Source organism: Branchiostoma floridae, chromosome 14 (assembly GCF_000003815.2).
Source record: "Branchiostoma floridae strain S238N-H82 chromosome 14, Bfl_VNyyK, whole genome shotgun sequence".
Classification (NCBI taxonomy): Eukaryota; Metazoa; Chordata; class Leptocardii; order Amphioxiformes; family Branchiostomatidae; genus Branchiostoma; species Branchiostoma floridae.
In genome coordinates, this window is record NC_049992.1 from 5854081 (window position 1) to 5874825 (window position 20745).

Genomic DNA, 20745 nt, shown 5'->3' on the forward strand with positions numbered 1-20745 from the left:
AGCTAGGGCGCGCAAACGACTCCCCCATCTAAGTTTGTGCTACTCAATATCACTAGTTCATGAAAGGACTTACTATACAATGGACTAGATATCCTTTACCATATGAGATGACCACAAGCTGACCAGTGTAAAAGCTACAGGTGGTAAGTTTTTTGAAAGCCCATGTTCCCAAGTTTCTGAAGGATGTATAGTATCCTGTGTGGTAACCATGTGCTACCGCCCGACAACCATCTGTTTGAGATCCTTGAGGCTGTGTTCTCTGGCGACCTGCAGGGCGTGGTCCAAGGCATGGATCTGCACCAACAGCTTAGCTACCTGCTTAATGCTCTCTCTGTAAGGAAAGGGGATGCAAAAATGAGCGAGTTGTGGGGTAATCAAAATATGTTACAACTAGACACATGTTCGATGTAGACACAGGCTTTGTGGCACTGGAACTAACCTACTCACTGTAAAAACCGAAAACTCTCCTTGTTTTAAATATGAGGTTCAACAACCAAACCTCCAAACAACCAAACAATCAAACAAATAATGATTCTCCAGAAATTTGGACTCCAGGTCAAATAGCAAATGTAACATAGCCAGACAATATAATTACTGTTGGTCACTTCTTTTGTGGCCAAGAGCATGTTATCATTTTATTTAGTTATGAAGTTTTCATAGCTTTAGAATGCTACAACAAATACTGTGGATATCCGCCAAATAATGTTAAATTTTGGACAACACTTACGACATTTGTCAGTTTCTTAAAAACATGAAATCTGTAAAAACAGGTACAAATCAACATTTTACCCGTCATGCATATGGCGCATCTGAAGACTAAAAGCAAGGAGGTTAAAGAAGGACTAAAAGCAACGAGGTTAACCTCCTTGCTAAAAGTCATATTTTGCTGTATAGTTTATTGTGTCCACCCCTTACCTTGCTTTTCTCCTGACTATGTCGGGACAGCCGATGCTGTTCTTGTGTAGGTTGAAGTTTAGGAAGATTTTAGGATCTCTTTCCATTGCAACTACCATCTCTTTTTAACCTCCTTGATCATTACCACACGGCGTACGGTGAAAATGGCACATAATGGGTGAATGTTGGTGAAACACGGTGAAAATGTGTCACCCGGATTCGCATTGTTCCCATGTAAATATGGAAGGGTGAAAGCAAATATTGCACCTACGTGACAAAAGAGTGAAACATGGTGAAATGACGGTTTCACCCCTAGTAAAACAAACAGCAATTACGTCATTGTGTGTTTCACGAGCTAGCGACGTGCTCGCCGCTGTCCAGTCGACGGCATTGGGACTGAAGACTGCCCGCCCAGTTCCTCAGCGCAAGCCGAGGATTTTTTTCGCATTGCCGCTAGCTCCGCAAGCCGTGGAAATATCTTTGACACTGGGATTGAAGACTGCCCGCCCAATTCCAGGATTTTTTACGCTTGCAGCTAGCTAAGACGTGCACGTGATCGCAATACGCACCTCTGATTGGTTGATCCTACAGCTGTAGGGGGTTCCCCGCTATCTACTTTCTTTGCTGCCCCATGATGCTTTGCGCCCACCCGTGTCAAAGAAAATTTCTTTTACATTTCTACGCACACGAAAAACGCTATATTCCACAATTACATTGCAATATTGCCGTGTGGTAGTGACAGATTGTGAGATGAAGATTTCCTTCAACTGCTGGCATTGTAACGTTGTTATGCTCTGAACTTGCCAAGGACGATAACGTCCTTGGAACTTGCCCAGTGTTTCTTGACCGCCTAATCGTAAGGTCCGACCTACCCCTACCTACTGGGAGGAAAGACACCACAACGTTTGGACCCTTTCGTACGCGCCGCATTCACTAAGAGAAACGAAGTGTGACTGATATCCATCGAATACACGTACGCAAAGATACCTTAAATGTTTTCTCTTTACCTTGCAGATATAGTACAAGTTGAATCGCGGAGGTCTTTGGTTGAATAGACGTCTACAAATACGTTGTGCAGGGCACATTGCAGGTCCTTTATTCCTGCTAATAAGCCATGCATAAACCAAGCAGCACATTCATGGCAGGCCGATACGTATGTCATACATACTAGTACTTGCATGGCCTTTGGCAATACCATCGAATCTGCAGGGTAGAATATCTCGCTAGCACGGTATGGCATGGTCGACCCGGACGGACGGACGGACAGACAGACGGACAGCAATCTAATATCAGTCTGATTGCCTTTCGCCGCGGAAGCGCGGCGAAAGACAAAAATATTACACGGAGAGTATACTCTGAAACCTTCTTTCGTTTAAACAACTCCTTCAGAGGGAGGGGGGTGTATCTCACTTAACTACCGCACGTTTGCATTGTCGTTGCGGGCGAGCGTATTGACAGAACGCTCATCGAATTTCGTTGATAATAAAGCGACTTTTTACGCTTTGTGTTTTGTCTTATTTTTCAGTCACACATATTTCTACGTTTTGCATGATATTCCCATTATAAGGGGTAACCGAAATACAATGCAGGACGAAACGATGTCCCCAAACGTATACCAATACCCGGGTACCCTAGCCTCCATTGCAGACTTCGAGCGGGCTAGGTTTTTTTAGGGGGGAGGGGCGCTAGTTCGCGATTTTTAACGTAGGCTAGGTTTTATTATGTTCGGAAAGGGAGTTTGCCGAGGAAGGGAGTTTGCCCCATCGAGACAAACGCTGAAAATCCCCCCCCCCCCTAGAATACAAGCCCCGTTCGAAGTCTAAAATTGATACCCCCTTTAATCTGTTTTATTGGATTACGTAGGAGAGAAAGCTGACTGTGACTGTGGAAAGAACTGTCAGTCCGCGTACCCCTGTCTGCGTATCACCGTGTCGTACGCTGATGAGGGCGGCACCACCAATAACGGGGTCCTGTTCGACACTGAACAAAGGCTCAACAAAGACGGGCACAGAGGAGAGGTATGTCATCAGTCATGCTATGTCCTCTGCGTATTTTCAGTGTATATGTGATGATGATGATGATAATGGTAAAAATCTTACTTTGCTTGCCACCATAGGCAAGTCACAAAAGGTACGAACTAGTATGACTACAGTAATTTGGTATGTCGTTTGGAATTCTTAAGTAAACTGTTTAGTAGTTTCATGTCGCTGATATCATCAACTGAGATATTGGCACAGGGAGGGGAACTTAACGCTATATTTCTCTGTCACCTCAGGTGTAAAAATGGGCACCTGACTTCAGTTTGTGAGGTGGTGAAAGAAGAGTGAATTTCTCCGCCTTACAAAATGGAATACCGTGCCGTACCGTACAGCTGGATAACATTACCCACAGCCCCTAAGGCATCAAAAAGGCTACTGCACTACGTCTCTCTATATGTACATGTACCAATTAGCAAACTTATCATTTATAGTTCTTCTTGATCTCCAGGACCTCCAGTGTGTGACTGCACCTTGTGACAGAAGCTGGGAAGAGAACCGGAAAGAAGTCGAGAACTTTCAAGATGAACACGCGGACGGGCAGACTTACAAGTGCCTGTACAACCCAGCTGATACCAACGTAAGCTAATCAGTGACATTGAGATGCACCATTTTGTAGGGTAACCGATGCAAACTACAAATATACTGATGACAAATGTTCTCCACTCACCCATCAACAACTGTAAAAATAAACAAAAAAGTTGTCGAAATTGTGTTAAAAATGTCCAAAACAATATTTCCTACACACGAGAGTCACATATTTCTATTCCGCAGTATTTTAAAATAGAGTGGCAAAACTACCACGGAAAATGGCCCAACTATGACCTAATACATGACTTCAATCAGAGCTAGCATCGATTTGGTGCAATGAGCCCGGATGAACCGGAAAATTCCAAAATGGCCGCCGCATCTGGAATAGGGTCAAGCCTGTGAAGACTGACCACTCGATGGACTTGGTCACATTATTTAAGAGACCGCTAAATTCTATCCCAATCTCTCCAAGTTTAACGTTTACAGACAAAATAGCAGAACAGAACGCACAAACTACAAAGAAGGTGGGATCCTTTGTCTTCCACTGTCCCAGAGAAAGAAGTCAGACCAAATAAGTTACATTTTAGTTTAGACTGTAGACTGGAGTAGTCGCTTAGACATTGTTTATCCTTGTTTGTATTTTTTTGGTCATTTTATCCTAGTATATATGACAACTGAATTTTTACTGTGATTGAATATCTAATTCCCTACTTTGATTTCCAAAGCCCTATCATTGTGATGAAACTGGGAAAGTCAATATCAATAACCTACTGTTTTGTTATCTCATATGCATCTTACAGCAAGTCTTGCTCAAGAGGCTGTTCACATGGGACCATATGTTTCACTCCATGCTGTGGAGTAGTATCGGGTTCGTCGTTTTCGCTTGCGTCACCGTGTACCTTGCCCTTCGGTGTAAGAAAGCAGGTGAGAAGACGTCCCTTACGACAGGTGTTACAGGTGTTCAGCATGGACTACCGCCTCCTTATCCCGGAAGACAAGCCCCTTATCCTTATCCAGGGTTGCAGATGCAATCCGTACATGAGAACTCCTACCAGACACGCTATTCGACACCCTCTGACAATAAGGGATTCACATTCAACTGAATCTGTTGATTCGTTATACCCCCTTTTCCCTAGGACGGCACTCTCTCTGCCACCGAAAATTTGACAGATCGCTCAACGAATGGCATAGAAAAGAAACGAATATTTTTTAAATGGTGTGTTTTGTTGTCTTGTCAGTTACATTTTTACGCTTTGTATTTGTATGATATACCCAGTGTGAAAGCGAAGGCTACAGATATCCTATTTAGGTCGCAGTGAGAGCCCTAAGCGATCGATGCCAAGTGAAAAGGGGGCCTTACAGAGTTGTAGCACAGTTCAGCTTCTGAAGAGTTTGGAGTTTATCTATTTGAAACGGTGGTAACATCAACTCCCATAATTCCGCATCGGGTGCCTTGATACCACCACACGAAAAATTATGTATCATGTACCTGAATTCAAAGTGATTTACAGAGATATACCTATTCAGTATCAATAATCATGAGGTCTACATTTCAGATATCTATAATCTTAAGAAGGCCTTTTTAAAAATGTTTGTGATGTGGCGGTATTATGACACCCAGTGAAATTCTGAGAGTTGATGTTATAGGGTGAGTCTAATGATTTATTAAAGAATGCGTGAGGTAAACGTGAACTATTGTCACTGATGTATCAACTTGAAGGTCAAACCACACCTCTGAACACTGTCACACGTATCAGTGATGGGTGAAGTATTTGTTAAACATTCACACTTTATTTTCTTTTACATGCTCACCGAAAAATAGGATCGCAGCTCCAGTAATCATTGGGTACGTGTGCACTGAGCTTTTAGCATCTGAAGAAAACTGCGTTCCTATGCTCGTATTTCAAACACCCACATTATTTTATCAAATAGGTTGTTTCGTTAAAAAAAACTATTTAGAACATACTGTGGCTATCTTAAAAGAGGCCTGCTTTAAAATGTACAGCTTTAGAATGCAATATAAAAGAAACATTCAGACAATTTTCAGTATATTTGTGATTTATCAAATTGCAAAGTAATATGGTGTATTCTTGCAAATGAGGACGTTATTTCATCTTAATTTTTCTCTTGTACTGTTAACCTTCAGATTGAACAAGAGTTCGTAGACCTCACTTCCATGAAATATTTAGAGACTTTTAAAGAAAAAATATTCAATAAAAATAAGACAACAAAACATAATAATGTTGTAACAAGAAATGAAGGGACAAAATATGGTATCATTATGAGCCAACAAAGCATTCGTTCCTGTATTCAAGAAGTGAACTTTAATTTGTAGTAAAAGTGACACTAGTGTGGTACTACTTAATAATATCAAGTTGGCAACTTCACTCATGGCCACTATCTAACTAGTCTATCTATATCTATATCTATCTATCTTATTCTGTGGTTCAATTCGTAATAGCAGCTTTGCAGCCCTGTGGTTTAGTAGCATTTTGTTATTTGCTGGATTCTTATTTTTCGCCCTGCGCGTATAGTTTTGGGGTCTCCATAGGATGTCATCCATAAAGTTAAGTCAGCGTGGCCTTACTTAATGTAAACATAGGAAATAGAAAAAAAATCTCAATCAAAGTGAGATAGGCATATGAACTACATTTGGTATTAGGAAATACGATAATTTATAATACCGTTCACCACGATAAGACACCACTACATCTTTAGTTAGGTGTATAATTTATTGCATGGTAGCATTTGCCACCTAGTACTGTAAGTAATCATGATCGATTATCCAAGTTTCAATGAAGAATGCAAAAACCGATATACATGTGACGATATAGATATCAACAACCAAAATGGAAAGTTTAGTACTAGTGACGAAAGTAATTCATGCATGTATATGGTTACAAACCATTGAATGATTTTTATACTTAAAGCTTATAGTTCATAGTTTATAGCAAGCACATCTTCTCAATGTTACACAGTTTTTGGGTACTACCTGTGAAACAGATCAATGCTTACATGTTCATAATTTGTTAAACTCATTAAAGACGCACGGAATGGAACTTCTCACACCTTCGTTGAATGTATAATAGGCGCAATAGGCACTACTAAACGTGTACTGGCTCAGCATTGAATGAATAATACGACATATCAGTAAGGTAAAACAAGTAATACATCTCTTGTTCAACGATCATTAATGTTGTAAAGCCGCGAGTATGCAACTTTTTACATGTTAAGGCCAATGTCAATAAGGACAACTTTATCTACACCCTTTGTTACGACTTGTAAACACGATTATTTGTAAACCGATTGATTGCTAGATACCAAGCTGCATGCATTTGTTATTGGTAATAAAAGGCACTTGTCTTCCTTCATTCTGTCAAGGGAGCGACAAAAATCATGAGGAAGCTGGGACCTATCCTCTTCACACGGCTTGCATCTGCAAAATTAAATCAGAAAATGTTAACAGAACATAATGAAGATTTACACTTGTAGTGTATGTAGACGTGACTTGGCACTTTCAAATAAAAAAGGGTTGTCAGAAAGGTTTACCCCAATCTTTAACCCATTCCAATTCCTCACTGTCTAATGAACATGCATAGCTCTTTGATGTCACACACAGGAATAACAACACGAGATAAGACTTAGCTACACTTGTTAGAACAAAACATGACCGAGCCTTGAATGTGTGTCTTACCGGGTAAGATGAGGGATTGCCAGCCGCACCCTCGTTAAGTTCCAGACGGAAGGAGTTGACGACCACGATGCTGGGGACCTGAAATGCATGAAATCATGCAAGTGAGTCGTTAACTGCAAATAGAACCCATATGAGACTGTACTGTTGGTAGCAACCTTCCTTTCGTTGCAGAAACTGAAGATCCCATACCTTTGTGAGTTTTTGTACACATTTTTTTGACAAAATATAACACGACCATGTCCACCACACGCATTACATCCTCTTGTGTCGGGCACATGTCATTTCTGGCCTCGTTCCTGACTTTTGCCATGTGCCAATGTTCATTCCTACCAGTTCCAGGTGGTCAATATCTAGACACAGGCAAAATCAACCTTCATATCCTATCGGTTTCCGGTTACAACTCAATCTGGGAACACTTGAACACACACCAAGGCAAACAAACAAACAGGCTATTCTTTCTTTAAGACTTACCAAGAAAATGAAAGTCACAACGAGGATGACGATGATGAAGCCTAAAATGATGGCTAAGATGACCTGTGGAAACATAATGTAGACAGATCAACATGTCAAACTGAGTAACAAACAATGGCAATGTTCGCGTAGTAAAGAGGATAGTACTAGTTTGGGTGTCACTTTTCTTTTTTGAACATTGCTTAGACTGAATTATGGGCAGTTGGTACATGATAAAAGCTATTCATAAGAGCTCGTCATAAGAGCAAATTTACCACATGGGCCGTAATGATAGGGACATCAGGCATCTGTTTTCAAGACCGCACTGTGTTTTGTGTATCTATTTACAAGCAGATGTTTGGAGACTAAATCGCCACGTTTTCTGCCGATTCCGTTTTCTAATCAGATGAGACAGCCAGTAACGTCAAGATTTTACTCCCAACATCTGCTTGGAGATTACTACCGTGTATCATACTCACTCCTATGACGGTTGCTGTGTACACTTCAGCAAGAACTACAGAGAACATCACCAACAAGGCGATGTCCAGTGCCAAGCAGATGCTTGACCAGATGATCCAAGCAAGGCACGCGCAGGCATTGTTCTGTAACATTTATCACGATGAGTACAACATCGGAACTCACAACAAGAAGCACAAGAATCAATTGCCACTCTGTTGTTAACGTTGGTCAGTGTACTTGATACTTGATACTTAATTCCCTCCATTAGCTAACATACATGATAAATACACAAGACTTAATCTTCCTGGACGTAACGTAAAAAAAGGACAAACAAAGTACGTAATACACAGAAATATAATATTTGTAATATTCACAAACTACAAATTGATATTAATGATTGTTATATACGAAACTTTTGTTTTAAAGTATGAAGACAATTTATATATTTCAACTGATTACGATGAAATAAACGTATACAAATCAGTTTTACGAAATAGTGCAAACATGTGTTAAAAGTCCAAAGGATCGACCGACGAGGGCAAGAATTAAAAGTAACTTTGGAGAAAAGTAAACATTTTGAAAGTTCTCTGTGGTTTCATGTTCGCAGTTTTCGCGGTAAATTCTTGACCACAAACAAAAACTACCGCAAAATGCTGTCTTATACCGGCCTTCCACATTGTTTCAAACGTGTATTAAAAACTACACTTTTTATTACGTGATTACTGACCTTCACAGCACCGAAGATGAGTACGATGGAGAACACGATGGAGATGGCACAGACAGCGACGAAGAGGTAGCCGCTAATGTCTGGAAGGTAAAATGATAAACATGACCCAGATATATCTTATGGAACCCAACAACAATTAGATGTAGAATTGTACTGAAAATAATCGCCACAAATTATCTATATTTATATGAGTAGCTGTTATGGCGGTTTCAACAGTGTAGCTAACATATTCTTGACACCAATAGTGGAAAGACAATCAGAATGTCACATAAGGAACATTTATTTTACCAGCACCACCATCAGTCACAATTGACCAAACCGCCAAGCCTAGTCCTGTCGCGGACAGGATCTGTGAAGTACAAATATCATATGCAATTACCGTAGTACGTGCTGATGTCAAAGATTATTAACCAGTACTTGATATTGCCAATTCATACTACTCTATGTCTGTGGATACTTTTATATGGATAAATATTCAATGACTATGTATACGTATATCATATTTTCGTGCTCGAATCATGTAGTGTTTTTTTTTTGTTATTCGGATTTTTCTTTCAAACGGATCTGTATGCACACATTTTGCATTAGTATTGTGCATGCTTATATTGTGCATTTTGTTGTCATTCATTGAATTAGGACATACCAACTCGGAGAAAACATAGATGCTAGTAATACAGATTGATGAATGCTAAACGCTGGATTCGTATATTTCATAATCTTTTTCATGTGTAAACAGGTCTTCATAACCTTTGGCAATTACGTAAATGGAAAGACAGAATTCAATGTAAATCTACCAAATCGATGATCCCAACAGCGAGTGACCCCTTTTGGAGTGAGCAACAGCAGCAGGATTGGAGCCGACACATATTGGTCTCACAGCGCCCTCTTGGTATCTCAAGCGTCGAATGTATAGATGGCAAGCAAGAGACTAGATAAGATATAAGATACAGAGACGTACTGTGACACCTGATCAACTATATTCAGAGGTATGTAACGTCGCAGGGTGTAGCTCACAATTACTCACGGCTCATGATTGAGAACAAAAAAAAATAACGTCCACAACCGGAGCGATTTGCATGTAATTTATAACAACAAAATATAAAGACAGCAGATATCAAACTATAAGGAAGTTACTAAAGTTACGGCAACATCGTACGTATGAACTCCACATGGAGCCGATATGTGTTATTTCTGTCCCCTGCCCAGGGCTCCGATGGACACAATGAAGGGTTCGGCAATACGAAAAGTGGACCAGATTTTTACACAGATTTATAACGTTGGTAGAAATAGTTGACGACATACACACTTTCGCTTTACATTTCTAAACTTGAGCTTCACGAAACACATACCTTTGCCAAATAATCAAGGCTTCTTATGGATAGTGTCTTTATTCGGGACTCTAAGTCTAAGGTCTCACTCAGCTTTTAGAGTTATGCTGATGACATACATACACAACCACACTGCAGCCACCCCACCATGGCACAACCATAAACATACCGCGACCTGTTTTTGGCGATGGTAAGAAATCTTATCATTTACCAACATAGTATTAAAGTTTGTTCACATTAATCATTCAATTGAGGTCCTTATTTGCATAATTGATATTTATCGATATTCCTTTCTTTCTCAGTGACAGATGACACATAATACAACCTGTACTATCATGGAATGTATTGGATTTCATCAATTATGCAAATTAGCTCTTTATTTTACATAATTAGCATCTCCCTTGGTCTATCATCAGGTTCACTTAAGTTATCTTCATTAAACGAATGTCGGACACTTCGGCACATGGACACTTCGGCCCCCTGCCAATCAGGACATTTCGGCCCCAAGCCGAGGACACTTCGGCCCCGGGTCCAGTCCACGATATTTATCTAACACGTAGCCCGAATTGACTAAATTAACGTATAATTTTAGGACATATAATTTTACTTGTACCTTGCTTATACAGTTTTATAAAGTGTTCTCATGTCTACTCGAGAAAAATACCATTAGCGAATACGTTTTCTTGCGTTTCTGGGGCATGAAGATTCCTTTTTGCTCCGGTTTTCTGCACGACCCTAGCTTCCATGAAGTCTAACCTACTGCGATGTGGAGTTAATCGTCTTAAACTGTCCTAGGTACTCCACAACGCGACCTGTTTCAAATATTTTTACTGTACAACTACCGGATCGCCATATTGGAAATATGTTTTATCGTTGCGTTTCACATAGCTTTTTGATTAATTTGTACATTGCATAGCATGCCCACGCACATAAGAACTAGCGCGTCCGAAGTGTCCTCCGAGCCTGGGCCGAAATGTCCTCGGCCTGGGGCCGAAATGTCCGGACCGAGGTGTCCATGTGCCGAGCTGTCCTTATACCCATGAAACCAGTTTTGTTTTCCAATAGCCCAACTACAATAATGCCAGCTGTATCATGTTGACCTATTGGCTTAGATCTAAAGACACCAGCTGTGAATCACATGTGCCAACGTTAACACAGAATGCAGTATGATACAGCGGTCATGGAAGCTTTTCTAAGTAGTTATTCAAAATAGATATTGATTTGCATAATTTGCATCTCATTACTTTTATTATGTTGATTATCACCCAAGGTACTTAGGCACCCACCACCCCCCACCCCCCCCAAAAAATACCCATCAATGCCGTCTGAAGTTTTCCTTCTCAAAAGTTACAAACTATAAGACCCACTGCAGTTCCAAACAAGCTGTTAGGGGGGGACAAACTTACACCATTTACTCCCTGTCCCAACAGCTATCCACCAATCAGAAATGATAAACCTGGCACTTCAAGAATATTTCAGTGAAAAGTTTGATGCACACTTGCAGTACCAAAACCAGTCACCAGGAGGCCCATTATCAAATATGACCTCCCTTTTGTGACCCCTAGCTATCCATCAAATATCATTAACATCCATCAAGAACATCTCGAGTTATCTTGTTATGCAGACAAACGCACTTACGTACAAAGTCAGTTACAGAACCACAGGTAAAAGCTAGCTAAACCATTTTCGCACTTGACAATCCTCTCCACACCCGCTACACACCTACCAAATATCGTGAAACCCCCCAGCTGCATTTTGACCTGTGCTGCCGCAAAAAATACCAAGCTAGCTGCTTTACCGTAGAAAAACGTCAGGTAAACCGTTTTTGAACTAGGCATGCCTTTAAAAAGTCAAAAAGATCCATTCACAATTTCTCAACTTATATGCTGTTGACCTACATACAGACCCATGTAACAGAAAACATCAACTTCTTGGCGAAGCAAACGAACCGTCACTTGGTAAGACAAGGCTTCAGTCGGTTTTCACTATTACATTGAGCATCTGATTGAGTTCAGGATAGAAATTCGTTATAGATATTGTATTGAATAATTATTCTGAACAAAAGGTATCTGAAAGGTAAAATCTTAAGTAACAAAAAATCCGTTAGACCGTTTGTCATATCATTTGCTTCAGGACGTTTTTGATTTGATACATTTGACAGTATTTATCAGGCGCGGGCATCGGGCGTTGCCATATCTGCTCAAGCACGTCCAGGTGTCTGCCAAGCGCTGAGGACGGTCGGCCGAAGCTTGAAAAACGTTCACTTGAGCTTCGCTTGATCTTCATTGTATTTACGTTAAGCAGAATGTCGTAGCAGTTAGGTTTGTATGTTTTTAACCAAATTTCTGTTCATGTTATTATTTTCAACATGTCCACTTAACTCATGTCCTTACGTATACCAGTTCTCTATCTCACTTCTTCCCTTTTAAGAAATCAAACATGATCGGAATATAGGCGTTTTACTTACTAGTCAGTCCTAACTTCGTCTGTGTCTAAGAGGTCGTTGTTCGGCCGACGTGGCCTGGGGCACGTCCAATTTTGGACGCCGGGACAGACGCTACCTGGTACGGTGTAAAGTACGGTCGACGCAAGAGTGGTTTACAAATTCGGCTGGCGTCCCCGTAACAAACATGCCATCGTTAAAAAAAGACTCACCGAGAAGAAAAAAAAATGTCAAATTTAACATGATCCCTTGAGTTACGACTCGCGTTTCAGACGGCTCCCGTATTAGAAGGGACCTCAGTCGTGCTTAAATGTACCCGCCCAAAACCATTGGTGTGTCATGGCCCTGAAGCGACGGTGAAAATGTCAATCTCTATCACACACAGATTTATAAAGTAGCTAAAGAACTAAAATCTCTCCAATAACACATTTAAAAGGGTACAATAAGGGATCTAGTAGCGGTGGTACACACTTTACAGGAATGGTCTTTAATTGTGAGGACACAACAAGTGTCACTGGTTGTTCCCCGTAAGTACAAAGTCGGGCGTTCGAAAAAAATCAGTATTCTTATTTTTTTAGATATCATTGCAATTATGAAATAATAGAATGTGGACGAGACCAGTACTTACAAGTAAGTTTCGTTGTCGACGAAGTCGGCAGTGTCAGTTAGCTGTCCGATCTCCAACTGTATAGGCAACTTGGTGTTTAGCATATTAATATATTGTCCTATATATAGCAGCCTATAAATAGCATAAGCGTCACTGACTGTGACTGTGATTTGACCAATCACAATTGTCATATTCAAAAATGCGTAGGTAAGTGCGCTGATCACGCCACCACCAAACCTGATCACACCACCATCAAAATAGCAAAAAGGAAGAAAAAGACATGGCTCGGGTCAAGGGCGCATAACAAAGTATTTGTGCCATTAATGTGGTAGTTGGTGTCTACAGCAGTGCGGTACAGTGAATGAAAAGACCCTAGAAATCATATTGTGTATAGTATAGTAAGGCTACATGAGGAATAGTGTAATGATATTTCTTTCATTCGATTGCGTAAATTTGCTCTTCAATACCCTTATCTATACTACGCTACACTGCCTGCAGTTCACATGTCCTTCGCTGAGCGTTATGGAAACAAAAAGGTATCAAAAGTGAGCTAAAATTCGTTAGTCTTTATATTTTTTATATCTTTAAATTGAACCCTGAACCTGACTACACTGTGGTGGATTTTTGCCATTCCATGGTAAAACTTTGTTTTATTTTGCGATCAGTGGAGGACATTTACATTGCAGTAGCACTCGGTTATTACAGTATTCAGTTGTAAGTTCACGCCATAACCCAACAAACGCCATAAACAAACCCGGACAATATCTCTGTATCATTTAGCACAGTTTCCCCATCACTGTCGTGCACAAGAGAATCTTTGCCACCTTTTCAAATATTTTGCTGTTTTTACTGTCTGTAAAACCGAACCACTATATTGACACGCACACTGTGTTCGTGACCTTGACTCTAGCCTTGTCTCTTTCTGAAAAGTGTCTTTTTGTGAGTTCGATTGTGAGCAATCGTTCATTACTTGCAATGTAAGCTAATTACTGAACACATTAATCACACTTGAGGTTTGTTGTTTTAAACAGCAAAGGTCACAATGCTGGTAAGGTCAACGAACGCACGTGTCGCTGTTAGCGCAATCTTCCATCTCAAACGTGCGATGTACGCAGAAGCTTCGAAGGGGACACCAAAAATAAAACCAGAGACATCCATCATTCTGCTATCTGTTGACATTGATAACAATGGAGGGGGTCAAGCCTTGTCTAAGAAGGCCAGGGATAGAGACGTCCTCTCAAGGTGAACCCCGGAGGGCATACATAACTCGTGTTTGTAAGTTAGAAAGTTAATCGTTTGAGAATGTGTAAAAAGGCACTGAAACGGCAGACAAGAAAAGAAAATCAATTCAAAACTACTTTAGATGCAAAGTGCAAAGATACACCATTTTTTTTTCAATGACGTTGACGTCGCCAACATATCAAGACGAGTTTGAATGGCTGACCCTTGACACCTGTAGTTAGATACGGTTTTGCGCCTCAGTGAGCTTGACACCCAAACGCACAATGAGACGCAAAACATATCAAACCATATATATGCATCGTAACTGTAAACACTCCTTTTCAACCCTTGTGCTCGGTTTTATATGTGTTGAAACAATCCAAAATCTCGGTCTTTAATTGACAGGTTGTCAACATTTGAATGTGTTTAAACGGCTGCGCGGTAGGTAGCTCTTACCCGGCATACTTTGCGGCATTCTCCCAACCTCACAGCATTGATTGCACCTTGTTTTGTTGGAGTGGTGAGAGGGAACCTTGTAAGGGGTACAGAAACTCGCTAAGTTTTACACATAGGTTTAGAATGAGAACAGCAAGTGAAATGCGTTGCAGAGGGGATAAAATATGACAGTCTATGACACGTAATGAATGTTGTGGTACCTCTCATGTTCTCAGTGTTTGGGAACGGTCATCTAGAGAAGTCGTCATTATTGAAGAGGGTAGCAGATGTGTCAACAGAAGGTATGCTGTTAAACGCAAGGCCTTAAGATATGCCGAAGGCTATCAAACAGCTATGACAGTGTAATTACCGTTGATCACCTTTACGATAACAGCAGATTTGGAATTATAGCAAAAAATTACTCACTTAAAGAAATTCATAAACATATAACTAAAAGTAAATAAACTATCCCATAATGAATGTGTCTAAAAATGTGCGACGCGTCTTTAAATCGATGTGTTGAATTCCCATATTGACCTTCCTCTCTCAAGTAATTACTGACACAGGGTGATGCGGGCAACCATCAATATTACATCTGTCAAAGTTAATAACATCTGACTTCGACGATAACAAGGGGCGCTGCAGAAAGAAATTGATCGTCTGGCTGCGTTAAATATACAGTTTCAAAACTTTTATACTTTACATGGGAGAAGAAAAAATCATAAGATAAGTTTGCATTGTCGCTTAAGCTGAAATTTTTATAGATTTACTATAAAGTTAGCCTCCACAATGAAATGTCGTAAATGGGTTAATCAACTCCGATGCTTCCTTTATTGTAATAGATACACAGATTGTTGAGTTTTACCATGGAATGACATCTACCACATTATGTTCAGGTTTGGCGTCCAATCTATACATATAGAAACTGTGACGACGAACGATGGATTCTGGCTCATTCACTTTTGACCCCTTTTGCTTTCATGACGCTCAGCGAAGGGCAGGTGAACTGCAGGCAGATCACTGTAGAATAGATATTGATAACTTGTGATAAGGCTATTGAGGAGCAAATTTACTCAATCAAAAGAAGTATCATTGGAATCTTTTTCATAAAGTATTTCTCATTAGACCTGTCCACAGACGTACCAGAGGAAGCCATGTAAATCCAAGAAGCCATGTACATCCAGTGATAAGACATCACTACTTCTTGGTGATGTGTTTATTCGTGCATAAAACATTTGTCACCGAGCAGTTGAAGTGAGAGATTTGCATAATCATCATCGATTATTCGAATTTTAATAATGAAAGCTAAAGCAAATATCCAGAACCAAATTGAAAGTTTAGTACTAGGGACCAGCATAATTCGTGCAAAAAAGCTACAAAACATTGAATGATAGTATGATTTTCATAGTACATAGTTAAGGCTTATAGTTTGTAGCAAACAAATCTGTTCAATGGTGCACAGTTTTAGGGTCATGTTTAGCAGATTATAACAGATCGATACTACACAAGTTATTAAACTCATTTAACACGTGCGAATTGGAATTTTACTCACCTTCGTTGAATGTTGGATAGTCCCATTTATATCGTGTATACTGACGTAGCGTTGAATGAACCACGAGTAATATATGACATATCAGCAAGGTAATACATCTCTTGTTCAACGATCATCTGTAAAGACGCGAGCACGCGACTTTCTACATGTTAAGACCAATGTAAGTAAGACCAACTTTATCTACACCCTTTGATAAGACTCGTAAAACACGATTGATTGCTATACTTATACCAAGTTGCATGCATTTGTTATGTTATTGGTAATAAGAAAGACTGAAAAAGATCACACTTGTCTTCCTTCTTTCTGCCAATGGGCAAACAAAAATCATAAGGAAGTTAGGACCTTTCCTCTTCACACGGCTTGCATCTGCAAAAATAAATCAGAAAATGTTTACAGAACAAAAATGAGCGAAGGATTGTGACATACATTTCTATTGTAGACGAATTTGGCATTTTCAAATTAAAAAGGTTGCCAGAAAGGTTCATATTCTCCAATTTCGAACCCATGTCAATGAAAAAACATACTTCAAAAAGCTTCACATCTGCACTAGGGTTTGAAGGTCTTGTGGTCGGGAATAAAAGTAAACCCTATCCAGACTGGGCTTTTTTGGCATTTCCTGGACTGGGGGGGAATTTCAAAACCGGCTTATTGTACGATAACCAAATTTGCAGGGTGTGATATGCTCGTCAAGTTTATAATTCCTGAATTTTTTATATCATTATGGCGTAATATCCAAATAAGACTCCTGAACAGTTCTTTTTCTCATGGAAAACGTGTATACGTATAGTCGCCACCAATAATGTTGTTTTGACTAAGAAACAATCATGCATGCGACGTTGTTTTTCTTACATAGAATTCGATCGGTAGAAAGTCAACAGTTCCCCGTTCCATGCAGCAAAGTTAGCCTCCACCAGGCTTTCGTACGGGGGCTCTGGTAGCAAAACTCTCCTGGCTAATTATTCTCCGTATGATAGCCAGTGTTGTCAGTCTGGTATAAACTACAGCAAAGTTGGGACATTCTTAGTGAAGTCTTGAATGTGTCATTAAAATCTAGCAGTTATGTAAAGTTTGTGTGGGATTCCTACCTAATCGACGTTCGGTTCCATCATTTCGGTTCCACGTGAAAGAATTTGTTACTCCTGTAGACTACATGCATGGCATGTCGACATGGTTCATAGATATTCATTTTTCTCTCTTAACAGTAACGCTCCAACGAAATACAGACAACAATATCCCCATGAATATGCACCGATGTCTGGTAGCGTTTGCCATAATTATGATATTAAGTGGGATCATCATCGCCAAACCGATCGCGGAAAGGAGGTCTCCTTCAATGTATCATGATGTCATTACATATCACGGGAATCATCACCATCACTCTTTACAACATTGCGAAGGTCATCAGCGTTGTCACTTTCATGACCAAGTGAAGCATACACCTCGCCCTTCGGTGTAAGAAAGCAGGTCCCTCACGACAGGTGCATCAGGTGTTCAGCATGGACACGTTCTACCGTCTACCTGTCCTAGATAACTAGCCTCACATCAAAATCACTGCAAATGCAATGCCAACGTCCACATCAGAATAGAATTAATTCCAGTTGTGGCGGCCATGTTGGATTTCCGGGGTCATCCGAGGTCATGGCACCAGAACGAGACTGCAGGTGGTACCAGCTGGGCATTCTACTATATAGGCTGTATTGCAGACATAAGTATGCCATCTTCGGGAGTGCATTTCACCCCTCTAAGGTTAAAAACTGCACAATATATGCCTGTTTTCTATAGAAAATATTTTTTGGGACATTTGAATTTGATTTTGGTCATATTTTTTAAATGAATTTTTCACATTTTTTAATGGGTGACCTGAGAACAATTAGTGTCAGTGTTTATATCATCCATGAGTGCTTTGTATTGGTAGCTGTAGTATATGTATATAGTAGGTTTACTATTGGGATTAAACCCTACAAATGCATAAAATATGGGGATGACATCTTTGCGAATAGAAATTTAGAAGACATTTGGCAGTTGTTCTGATAATTTATTGATGCCAAGATCCGTTCTGCAAACTATGCTCTATGGGAATATCATGCCGGGTGTGCTCCTTTACTTTCTTCCCAATTCATGTTTTTTATTGTTTTATTCTAGTTTAAACAACATAACCCTACACAACAAACCCCGCATTTTGGGTCCATAAAATTGTGGGATGAAATGTAGCAGATTTTTTTCTGTTAGGGATTTTTCAATGCCAATGTGGAGAAAAACGTAAATTTTATCGTCAGTGGAAGAGGAATTGTTGCCTGAGTGTAGACATAGTAGACTAGACATAGCATATCACTTTGTCCCTTGTAACATTTTACATTTGTAGGGTTTATCCCACTTGAAGAGCTACAGGGGTAAATTGGTGATAGAACTTAGTAATACATAGTTTTATGAACAGATCTTCGCAGCATCTGTGAATATTCTGTCACATTTCCACCCACACTGATCTGAAACTGGCATGAAGCCCACTTTTAGAGTAAAGTGAGTGGCGACTCTAACCTGAGTATCGTAGTTGGTTACCGAGGCTGTCATACTCACCCCTCTGGTTTGTGAGGGATGGGTATGGGAGCCCCAATAATCTACCTAGGATGACACTCAGGCTACAATCCCTCCTCCACTGGCACTTATAATCAAAGTTATGTTTTTTTTTCCACCTTGGCATTGAAGAATTGCCAAAAACAACAGTAAACAATCTGCTACATTTCATCCCACAATGTTATGCAACATGTGGACATTTTTGTTACGGGGTATGTTGTTTAAACTAAAATAAAACAATAAAAACACTGTCAGAACAGCAAAATGTCTTCTAAATTTCTACTCAAAGGTCTGTCATTCCGATATTTCCATGTTTTTGTAGGGTTTAATCACAGTTACCGATATACAGGGCACATGGAGGATATAAACACTGACATTAGTTGTTCTCAGGTCACCCGTCAAAAAATGTGAAATATTAATAAAAAATATCACCAAAATCAAGTTCAAATGTCCAAAACAATATTTTCTATAGATAACAGGCATATATTGCGCAGTTGTTAACCTTAGAGGGGTGAAATCCACTCCCGAAGATGGCATACTTATGTCTGCAATACAGCCTATATAGTAGAACGCCCAGCTGGCACCACCTCCAGTCTCGTTCTGGTGCCATGACCCCGGATGACCCCAGAAATCCAACATGGTCGCCACAACTGGAATGTAACTCTATTAAATGAATGAATAAGGACCTTGATTGTACATTTTTCCCAACCGAGCAAAGTACAGGTCACTAGAAGACAACCATATATATAAGAGTATCACAGATCTAGTATAACACAGAAGTTCTTTTAAGACCCCCTACGTCACACGCTCAGGCAAAAAGGATTCATTACTTTTTAGATGATTTGATCGATGATTTGGACCAACTGGCAGAAGCCCTCACGGTCTACGATGAGGAGGCCAAGAAGCTTGGTCTCAGCATCAATTGGAGCAAGACAGAGCTCATGCACATCGGAGACGGCCCGGACCCTGAGCCCCTCATCTTCAATCAGTGCATCGTGAACTTCGTCTCTTCATTCAAGTACCTTGGCTCAATAATCTCCAAGACAGGTGACCTGAAACCCGAGGTCAACCAACGACGCGCCCAGGCCTCAGCTGTCCTACAGTCCCTATGGAAACCACTCTGGCGACATCGTCATATCTCCCTGCAGACCAAACAACGAGTCTACAACTCCTCGGTTATTTCAGTTCTCCTGTACGGCTCGGAAACCTGGGCACTGAACAACACTCTGGCAGCCCGGCTCGACGGATTCGACTCTAGAGCTCTGAGGAGGATCACTGGCACCCGTTGGCACGAGCACGTGCGCAACAGTGAACTCAGGGAGCTGACCGGACAACCTCCCGCCTCCTCCCTTGCAGCCATGAGAAGGGTTCGATGGTACGGGCACGTCCTCCGGCTCCCCCCAGAGCACCCCACCAGAGCCCTGCTCGAGTTCAACCCAAAGCAGGCAGGATGGCGTCGCCCACGGGGGAAGCCCCGCACCCGCTGGATGGACGTGGTGTCCCGAGATCTGCGCACCATTAACATCACCCCCCACCAGGCGCAGCTTGCAGCGACAAACAGAGGATGGTGGAGGTCCCTAGTGAATTCAGTCGGCTCTACGCACCACGTGCAAGAGGACGAGTGAGTGAGTGAACTTTTTAGATAGAAACGTCGTGACATTAACCTGGAATCCAGTCTACCGTGGATTGGACGTAAGGCGTAGGCAGCCTATTTTATTTCCCGTAACTCGTAGGGAAAACCATCTTATCTACGTAAATCGTAGCGAGGCGACCAAATTTAACGTATTTGCCTTTCTT

General features: G+C 40.7%; 2 protein-coding genes across 2 annotated transcripts in view; both read left to right on the forward strand.

Annotated features, from left to right (window-relative positions):
- LOC118431066 overlaps positions 1 to 4644 on the forward strand; it is a 7895-nt gene extending 3251 nt beyond the window's left edge. The window contains exons 3-5 of the mRNA XM_035842148.1: positions 2758 to 2912; positions 3382 to 3510; positions 4262 to 4644. Of these exons, the coding sequence (XP_035698041.1) occupies positions 2758 to 2912; positions 3382 to 3510; positions 4262 to 4564 (587 nt within the window). The 3' untranslated portion in view covers positions 4565 to 4644. The remainder of the gene's footprint in view (positions 1 to 2757; positions 2913 to 3381; positions 3511 to 4261) is intronic.
- Positions 4645 to 14356: 9712 nt separating this feature from the next.
- LOC118430043 lies at positions 14357 to 20573 on the forward strand. Its single transcript, XM_035840748.1, has 3 exons — positions 14357 to 14411; positions 15062 to 15127; positions 19786 to 20573. Exons 1-3 carry the CDS (start codon positions 14357 to 14359, stop codon positions 20571 to 20573), a joined length of 909 nt encoding a protein of 302 aa, XP_035696641.1.
- The last annotated feature ends 172 nt before the right edge of the window (positions 20574 to 20745 follow it).

What these genes read in the sequence shown, in the direction of transcription:
- LOC118430043 (XM_035840748.1), top strand. Translation starts at nt 14,357, where the DNA reads ATGGAGGGGGTCAAGCCTTGTCTAAGAAGGCCAGGGATAGAGACGTCC. An exon ending in GATAGAGACGTCCTCTCAAG is followed by an intron (nt 14,412 to 15,061) that starts GTGAACCCCGGA and finishes TCATGTTCTCAG; the next exon opens with TGTTTGGGAACGGTCATCTA. An exon ending in AGCAGATGTGTCAACAGAAG is followed by an intron (nt 15,128 to 19,785) that starts GTATGCTGTTAA and finishes ATTACTTTTTAG; the next exon opens with ATGATTTGATCGATGATTTG.